The 9313-nt window shown below is 51.9% G+C and overlaps 1 protein-coding gene across 5 annotated transcripts in view; it reads right to left on the bottom strand.

Annotated features, from left to right (window-relative positions):
* Nucleotides 1–346: 346 nt before the first annotated feature.
* Nucleotides 347–9313, bottom strand: part of kifc3 (kinesin family member C3) — a 32246-nt gene continuing 23279 nt past the window's right edge. For 3 of the 5 annotated variants that reach the window (XM_084437507.1, XM_084437508.1, XM_084437511.1), the window contains 14 exons: nt 8868–9041; nt 8482–8562; nt 7643–7790; nt 7402–7532; nt 6926–7037; nt 6643–6824; nt 6405–6509; nt 6169–6299; nt 5563–5686; nt 4491–4620; nt 4135–4364; nt 3245–3388; nt 2912–3038; nt 347–2027 (listed from right to left, as the gene is read on the bottom strand). In XM_084437507.1, coding sequence (XP_084293633.1) covers nt 2005–2027; nt 2912–3038; nt 3245–3388; nt 4135–4364; nt 4491–4620; nt 5563–5686; nt 6169–6299; nt 6405–6509; nt 6643–6824; nt 6926–7037; nt 7402–7532; nt 7643–7790; nt 8482–8562; nt 8868–9041 — 1842 coding nt within the window. In that variant the 3' untranslated portion in view covers nt 347–2004. The remainder of the gene's footprint in view (nt 2028–2911; nt 3039–3244; nt 3389–4134; nt 4365–4490; nt 4621–5562; nt 5687–6168; nt 6300–6404; nt 6510–6642; nt 6825–6925; nt 7038–7401; nt 7533–7642; nt 7791–8481; nt 8563–8867; nt 9042–9313) is intronic. The other 2 variants (XM_084437509.1, XM_084437510.1) reach the window with 1 other exon arrangement.

Here is a 9313-nt window from a genome sequence, read left to right as displayed (position 1 = left end):
TTTGTTTTCCTTTTCTAGCCCTATCTATCATCATCCACTAACATGGGAAATAAGGTTCTTGGGCTGCATGCCGTGACGTGCCTTGCAATACCGGGCTTGGCCTGAAAGCCCATGGTGGCTTCAATGCGCCAAGCTGATCCTGGGGGCATGGTTCAGACATTCGAATCTGCCCACTCCACCGAAGTTGACCGATTCTTGACGATCTCAACGGAGTTCAACGAGTGTCTGATATCAGGCTAGTTACTTCAGCAAAGGATGGAGCAATGCAAGCTATAAAATCTCTCTTTTTGGAGTATACCAGAAAGAACAGTCATCCGGACACATTTCAGTTTCGTTTGGTTTTGTGTTTATTAAAAAGGGTGTACAAAAACAAGACCGCTTAGAAACCTACCGTATGACGTTGACAAAGAGGACACAAGCAAGCAGACACCATCAACAACCAACACAACACATCTCTCAATGCTCCGCTCGCCGTGACAGCGGCAGGGAACACTGGGCACACAGCAGAAATATTAGCTTGTTGATCAAATGTCCTAAGTATTCCTCAAATGTCCTAAGTAGTGTTCCTATTTACATTAGATGCATTTACGACGCAGATGACAGAGTCCATCACCCCGTTCCACAGTCAAGTAGTGGTTTCCATGGCTACATGTTTGTATTTGTTCTGTGAGGTCTGAAGTCACTAGCTGGTTGCGGTCAGAGAGATAGGGCAGTGAGGTGAAGTTGCTGCCGGACACTGGTCTGAGACCAGACTTGAGTTCTTTACTACCCTGATGATGTCAGAATGTAGGGTAGGGTTACTGATCCCAGATATGTGTGTAGAGGCAACTTCAACTGTGAGCTGTGGTGCCCCAGCAACGCAGGAAAGGCATTTCCTGTCTGGCGAGGCTTTGAATTTGTCAAGCTTTGTTTGCTTCGTACAAGAAATACAACATAAACAGGAAGTGTTTCCATGCAGTGCTGAGACAGATAGATCCAGATCCAGGTCTGTACTGCCCAGGAGAGTTCTAGTCTAAAGCACAAACGTCTACACAGGAAGCACAGAGCTCTGCCTGCACTCATCTCATATTGCTCGTGTCCTATTGGACAGAATAGGCCCAGCTCAGTTTCCGTGAAGTACCCTGATTGGTTAAGGGAGGAGACCAAGATGGACCCCGCAAGAAAACAAAAAACGGCAAACAGAAAAAAAGGGGTTAAAACATTTCAAATACACAAATATTGTATACTGTATATATTGTATACTGTATATATATATAATCCATAACAGAATTGTACAGGATGTTAGAAACATCACGAAGGTAATAGCCTTGTTTAAAGTGCATTTTTACCCCAAAATACTGTGATTGGAAAGTGTACGGTTAGTGGGTGACTCTGGGGAGGAGCTATGCTAATTGGGTGCGACGTGTGTGGGGAGGGGAGAGCTCATCTATTGGCCAGTGTGAGAACGGACCACGGCCATAGGTGGAGCCTTCCGGGGGGGGGGGCAGTGAGGAGCTGACTCGGGCAGGTCGTCTCTGGCGCTGTCCGGGGAGGTGAGAGCTGGAAGACCAGGAGTCCAGACAGGGGTGGAGGGGACTGGACAGCGGCCCTGGACGACGTGCCGGAACCCGTTCCGGACCTTTCAGCAGCTAGTGGACGTGGAAGGAGAGGATCGGAGGCCGTGTGGGAGCAGAGGTACAGTCTCGGCCTGAAGCATTATGGGAGGGGGGGGGGGCTATCATACGTGTTCAAGTTCCGAAGAGCTGCGTCCTCTCCCCCTAGCTCATACAGATCAGAATAGTCATTTCAAGATCCCGTTTTTATTTGTCCTTCTGTGTCCCGTTCGCCTCAGTACGGGCTGAGACAGCCAGGGGAGCAGGAAGGGCAGGTAGCTTATAGGTTGTTCCATAAGCAGCCTCTCTATTGGTGGGTGAGGGTGCTGGTGAACACCCCTCCGTTCAGATCCGGTCCAATGGCTGGCAGGCTGCGTGTCCTCGTACATTCTGGATCGATCTCCCGGAGGCCTCAGGTGGTCAGCTTCAATCGTCCTGCGGGTTGGGTGGGGGGGGGGGGGGGGGAGGTCACAGAGGAGGTTAACTGTGAGAAGTAGGGAGGGGTGGGGGGGGGGTTGTCCCGGGGTTAGGAAAAGACCGCCACGACCCGACCCCAAACCCAGCCAGAGTGCAGCAGAGATGAGGGAGGGGCCAAGGTGAGACATTCGCACTCACTCCTCTCGCTGCTCACAACCATCATAGACACGGACGCACGCACACTGACGTGTACAAACAAAGTCTCTTACAAAACCTGTGAGTACACAGACAAACACCGACACGCATGGCGCCATTTCTTCCGCCGACATGGGTTTGCAGATAGACAAACAAAGCGTGTGGACTCTCTCAGTCTCTTTCTCTCACACAGGCAAACGCGCGTGTACACACAGACGCCTCGCAATAACTCACTCAGACAAAAATACAAAGACAAACATAAGACAGACACACACACACACACACACACACACACACACACACACCGCTGTCTTGGTTAGAGGCGGGGAGTGTTAAGACAGGTGGGCATTGACCAGGTGACACAGGTGGGCACTGGGCACCATGCCATGCTGAGCGTATGTATCCATGCCAAGAGACCAACCCGTCCGCACGGAGCCCCACCTACCTGCCCACCGTCCCCCAGCAATGGGCTGGCTCTGTCTACCTGTCTGTCTGCAAACCAACCAATCACACCACAGGATCAGGAACACAAGGGAGCACCGGTACGCGCTTCGCGTTTTGAGAGTGGCGTGGTGTGTTTTGTTGGCTGTAGGTGCACTGTATGTGTGAGCGTGTACAGTAATGCCTACTTGTGTGTATGGTGGATGTGCGAGAGGCCTGCTGTAGTTCCTGTGTGTGTGTGTGTGTGTCTGTGTGTGTGAGGGTACCTGTGGAGAGCTGGGACTGGGACCTCCTGCGTGTGCTGGGGGTCTTGGAGGCGGAGGAGAGAGTGGAGCCGGCACTGCTGGCCCGGGAGATAGGGAGGGGCACCGGGGTCACTGGCGGAGAGTCCAGCTGCAGAGGCCAGAGAGTCAAAGGTCAACGTTCCACAGGTCACACACTCAATATGGCACCGTTCGAAAGGCACTGTCCATTCGTTCTAGGGCCTTACTCCTCAAGTGAAGGAGGGAAGGGCATGAGGTGAGCCCTCGTGCCCTCGGATTAGGCTCAGTGAAGCATGTACAAGTGTGTGTGCGCGCGCGCGCGCGTGTGTGTGTTACCTCTACACTGTCGTGGGTGGGGGAGGATGAGGTGGAGGAGTTCTCCGCCTGCCTCCTGGCACAGCCCAGCTCGATGGTCCGAACCCGCTGGGCGAACTTCAGGGAGCACACCGACTCGCTCATGTTACTGACCAGGGGAGACACCTGCACATGGAGAGAGATCAGTCACGACACGTCTCTCTCGGGAGAGCGTTCTGGACGTGGAGGAGGACTGTTGTAGAAGTCTTCAAATCATCGGAGCAGGAGTTTTATTGAAGATCTTTGCAGAGTAGAAACTGATTTCTATCACAGGAGGCAAAGTGGTGCCACCGTCACATTCCCAGTAAACCATGAAGTCTGACCTCTGGTCACAGGCTTATATAGACTTCAAAACTCCTCCTTCACATCCATATTCATGAGCTAATTGCAAGACAGACATTTCCGACACAAAGAATACAGTGTCATGTGGTACACAGCCAGTCATGGGACAGGACACCTGAGTCAACAAATGACGCACACACACACACACACACACACACACACACACACACACACACACACACACACACAGACAAACACACACAGATCTGAGATTGCTCTCAATACTCTTCCTGCAATAAAAGAGCTCAACAGTCAGTGTAAACAATGACTCTCTGGTTTACAACCCCAAGACCACCACCTGTTTCTTGGTTCACTTGAGGGACAGAGTTCTAAAACATAGCTTCTTTTTTATGATTTTATTTTTTTTTTTTATTTCCCCCCCGCCCAAAAAATCAATACAGTATAACAATCATGTACTCAAATTATAATGTACAAAGACAATAACAGGATCTAAAACACGGCTTCGAGGCATGCAGAATCTTACGAGCGCAGGACTCTGACCCCTGACCCCCCCCCCCCCCCCCCCTCACCTGCACCATCATCAGCGTCTTGCTGTCTCCGCTCAGCGAGTCCTGCAGGAGGTACGTGAGGCGGGAGTTCCTGAAGGGAACGTGGGCGTGTCGGCTCCGCAGCGCGTTGATAACGTCGCCCAGGGCCGACAGGGACTTGTTGATGCACTGAGCCTCCCGCAGGCGGCTGCCCTCGGCGCCGGACTTGGCGATCCGCTCCGAGCCGGCCAGGTCCACCAGGTTCAGCTTGCCTGGCGCGGGAACGCAGAACCGGACGCACACGTGAGCGCGTGGGATGTACGCGTGGGCGCATGTTTCAAAGAGGTTGCTCATCCTGTGTGTGTGTGTGTGTTTGGGAGAGAGGGGGAGTGCAGTACCGTGAGTGCGGTGTCCGGTGGACGAGTTGAACCCCGCCACCGTGATGATGAGGAGGGCGTGAGAGCGCGAGCTGTGTTCATTCAGGTTGGTGCAGGCGGTGGCTCTGTTCATATGGCCCAGATCAAACACCTACACACACACACACACACACACACGCACACACACACTGTTAACAACTGGCCCTGTCTGCACAGTCATGCCTACATGTACATACACTGATACAGAAACAACACACACACACACACTCCCAGGTGCAGAGACCGTTGGGAGCAGATCTCACTAGAATGTGGGTCTAATCTGGAGGTATGAACCAAATCCCTGTTCTGGCACATTCCTTCATCTCACGGTGCTCAGGTCTCCGATAGCCATTAAACTGTTCAGACTCGGGCCGGGAAATCAGATAAAAAGGCCTGTGGGAGCAACCTTAACTCAACTGGATTAGGACAAAGTCTGGAGACAAGCGCTACAAAACAGGGCCAGAGGAGCAGACCCAGTGCATTAGCCTACCTTTCAAATCTAGCTGCATTTGAACAGTATTTCATCGGGACTAAACGAAAAACGAATTTACTGTAGGTAATACACTTTGCCGTTTATGTAATAAAAACCTCAGTGAAGCGAGAGCTAACATGGAAGAAAGTCCAAGTAAATCGCACCTTGTGTGCCAGATATGCTACCGACAGCTCGCAAGAGTGCAGGACTGGTTAGCAATACTTGAAAAATGGATATCTGCGGCCAATGACCAATCAGCCTCTCCGCACAGCCCACTATCTGCGCGGGCCAATCAGCATCCGATACAAAATCCAATCGGATTCTCATTGGTGTCCACAAATATCATAGCTTGTTCCCAGACGTTCTTGATGTAGGGGGGGCTTCTGGGTTCTCAGAATAGACTAATGTTCTAATAGACTAATGTAAACACACTAATGTTCGCACTTCGATACAGTCACACACAGACACTCTACCTGGGTAGACCGGCACAATTTGCATTTTTAATTGCCATTCTGTCTTGCCTGCAGGGGCAGTGAGCGAGCACATTTGATCGGACATTCCCCTGGCGAGGGGCGGCCTGACCTGGTTGATGTCCTCTGGGCTCTGGACGGTGAACTCGGTCAGACCCGGCACATACAGCTGACCGCTGCCGTCTGGGTTCATCTTGATGTCCAGCTTCTCGCTCGGGTTGTCCCCCAAAAGGTTCCTGGTGGAAACGACAAAACAAGTCAGAGGGTTCCCTCTGCCGGAGCGCTTCCGCACTGTGGCTTACACACATGTTCAGAGGTTACGTGGCGGTGTGTGTGTGTGTGTGAGAGAGAAAATATACTTTGTGCTCAACAGCTGACTGAGGATATTGACGCTAATCCACTTTACATAATTACTGTCCCATGCACTCAGATTGCTTACGCGGTCACACGCTGGCCCTAATCTCTCTCTGACATCGTTGGCCTGTGGGTATGACTTGCATAAAGGAAACGCAGTAATGCTTTGGCCGTGGTCTAAACCTATACCCTCATAAGCAGGTGGGTAAATGAGCGCCCGCTGTTTCACCGGTCGTTGTGCAATCCCAGAATACCCCAGCACTGAACCCCGGACACAACCCCACATGGCCAAGCTAATTCTCTGTACATGATCAAGTTACGTGTGTGTGTGTGGGTGTGTGTGTGTGTGTGTGCGTTCCCTCACCGTAGGGTCTCGTTGTAGATCTCCACCATGCTGACGGTGATCTTGTAGTCCCAGTCGGGAACTTTCTCCGTCACCTCGGAGAAGAGCAGCCGGAGAGCTCTCTGGTTGATGCCAGGGTCCTCAGACACGCCCTGGGGAGGAAACAAGATGTCTGCCGCTCAGCCACCACCCGAACCTGCCGGTCATCTGACTGGGGCTAGCAGTATCCACGCGAATGAAGCTTCAGCTCCACCTACCTCCATGGTGTAGGTCTTTCCAGAGCCGGTCTGTCCGTAGGCGAAGATGCACACGTTGAAGCCGTCGATACAGGAAGTCACCAGAGACTGGACCTCCTGGAAGACCTAGTGTTGGCCAATCAAAGGAGGGCGGTTAGGGCGGCCTGAGTCTTTGCATCAAACCAGTTTGAGCTGGTTTGTTATTCTCAGCTCAGTGAAGACGACGGTGGATATGCTAGACTACTGGTCAGGGACTGACCTCCTCCTGAGTGGCCTGAGACGGGAACACCTTGTCCATTTCGAAGGTCATCAGCTTGCCCTTGTTAGACAGGTAGAGGACGCAGTCGTCCTCAGGGTCAAAGGTCACCATGTTTTTGGCCTCTGCGGGATCCTGCTCCCCGTGGCACACCGGCCGCACACGGCAAAACACCCTGATGTTACCTGGGAAATGTAGGCATGAGGCCGTTATTAGAGGTACTGTACTATTGATGCTGATGGAACTACATGTCCCAGAATGCAGTGCTCAGGGTCGAGGCCGGTACCTTTGAGGCGGACCAGCTCGTTGTGGCACTTCTTCCTCAGGTTCATCTCCCTCTTGTATTTACGGAGCAGCTCCTGGTTGGCATTGCTGACCTCACTGATCACCTGGCAGATCTAGTGGAGCAGAATGGCCATACAGAAGGTTAGTGACATGTAGGGTTACTCGATTATGACAAAAATGTATAATTGCTTGGAGACATATATATATATATATATATATATATATATATATATATATATATATATATATATATGTAAATATAAATAAAACTGAACAAAAATCTGAGAAATGTATGTTGTTTATCTAATATCTGTCCATCAGTGAAGCTGAATTATTAATTGCATTATTTGCAGCCTTTTGCGATTAATTGCATTGGTCAGCGTCGACAATGACGCAGAGTGTGACTAAATGTATTCATACACACTTCTGAATCCACGCCCATGCAGACACAGACACACACACACACACACATCTCACCTCTTGCTTGGCCTCTGCGATGGCTTTGTCCAGCATGAAGGGGAAGTCTTGCACCTGTCTCTTCAGACAGTTGTAGTCGCAGGTTAGGGTCCGCAGGGCGGGCTGCAGGGTCAGCAGGTTCATACGGACACCTGGACAGACAGACAGATGGACACGGAGTTACAGATTACAATAGACAGACAACCCCCTCCACACACACACACACACACACACACACACACACACACACACACACACACACCTGCCAGGTTCTCGTGCACGGCTTTCATCTCGCTCTCGGCCCTGATGAAGGCCTCCTCTATCACTCTGTTCTTCTCCTCCTCCAGGTTCTGCATCTCCGCCTCCAGCTGGCCCTGGGCCCTCTCCATCTCTCCCTCGTACATCAGGACCTGAGCACCGGGGGGGGGGGGGGGGGGGGCAGAGAGGGGTTAGAGAGGAGGCAGGAGGTGGCTGGGGGCTTGGGGGAGAGGAGCCCCCCTCCCCTGGGAGGGTCTGGAGCTGAGGCGCAGAGGAACGACAGCGTGGGGGATCCAGGATGGAAGGTACCGGGGTGCTGAGGCTGGGGATGGCGCTTCTGACGGAGGTTCAGATAAGGGTTGAGGTTTGTAACGGAACACATATGGCAATTCTAAATAGACACTACAGTAGCTAATGGATAAAGCATATCTGATTACAACAAGCTGGTTCATCAGGATGGACACTAGTCTTGAAGATCTTGGGGGTAGGGGGTCCGGATGGATGGGCGGTCCGGAAGGGCATTACAGAAGTCACTATGGGGGGTGCACAGGGGGTACGTGAAGCACCATGAGGGGAATATGACTGGCTGTTCTCATGGGAACTGTCTTAATTCAGGTTCCAAAATCTTCCAAAGTTTTAAACTGGTATCAACATACCATTCGAAAGCACAATGGCAAATGAATAACTCAATTCTGAACAGTCATGATGATTTGAGTGATCTTCTGGGTGTGACTCGATAAGAGGTCACTTTGGAACCTGCTCGTCCACAGCACTAGCTGTGGCCCCGAGCTTTGAACTCAAGGGGTGTATCACATAGAGGGGGTAGGGGGGTAGGGGGCCAACCTTGGACAACCTGCGAATGACCTCGCCGCTGCCGATGGCCCTGGACAGCAGGCCACAGAGGCGACCGCGGTCCGTACGCAGCTGGAACCAGAGGCAAGCGGAGATATGGGTTAACGCGGAGGGTCGAACCACTCAGCTCTACTGTGTGGGGAGGGAAGCTCAGTCTGCTACCAGAGCTGGATTGGGTTGTACCACAAACTCCGGGTAATCGGGGAGAGGGGTGGGGGTTCAGGAACAACAGACCCATTGGAGGGAGATGCCCTGGTACTAGCAAGGGGCACAGAGGGGTGCGAGTTCCACAGTGGAAGGGCATCATACCAAGTACGGTGTGTGTGTGTGTGTGTGTGTGTGTGTGTGTGTGTGTGTGTGTGTGCGTGCGCGCGTACCTGTGTGCGTAGCTGGGTGCAGGTCCTCTGCGACTCGTGCAGCTGTTGCTCCAGCTCTCGCAGTAGCTGCCTCTGCAGCGCCAGCTGCTCCTGCAGGGCGGCGCTCTTGGCCTGGGCCTCCGCCAGCTCCTGCTGACACTCCGCCGACTCCACCTCCACCGTCTGAGTCACATACTGGTAGAGAGAGAGAGAGAGAGAGAGAGAGAGAGAGAGAAAGAGAGAAAGAAGGAGAGAGAGCGAGGGAGAGGGAGAGAGGAGAGAGAGAGAAAGAAGTGTAAAATATAGATAGATATAACTTTAATGATCCCCAAGAGGGGAAATGTGGGCATTACAGCAACAGAAGATGGAGCAGATCAGAAGAGGTACAAGATAAAATCAAGTATCAAAGGCTCACAAAATATGAGCATTAAAAGCATAAGTAGTACAAATTAACTGCTATAAACTGT

The sequence above is a fragment of the Borostomias antarcticus genome (assembly GCF_949987555.1).
Source record: "Borostomias antarcticus genome assembly, chromosome: 4".
In the NCBI taxonomy this organism is placed as follows: Eukaryota; Metazoa; Chordata; class Actinopteri; order Stomiiformes; family Stomiidae; genus Borostomias; species Borostomias antarcticus.
The sequence above is the reverse complement of the archived record's forward strand: the minus strand, read 5'-3'. Positions and strand labels throughout refer to the sequence as shown.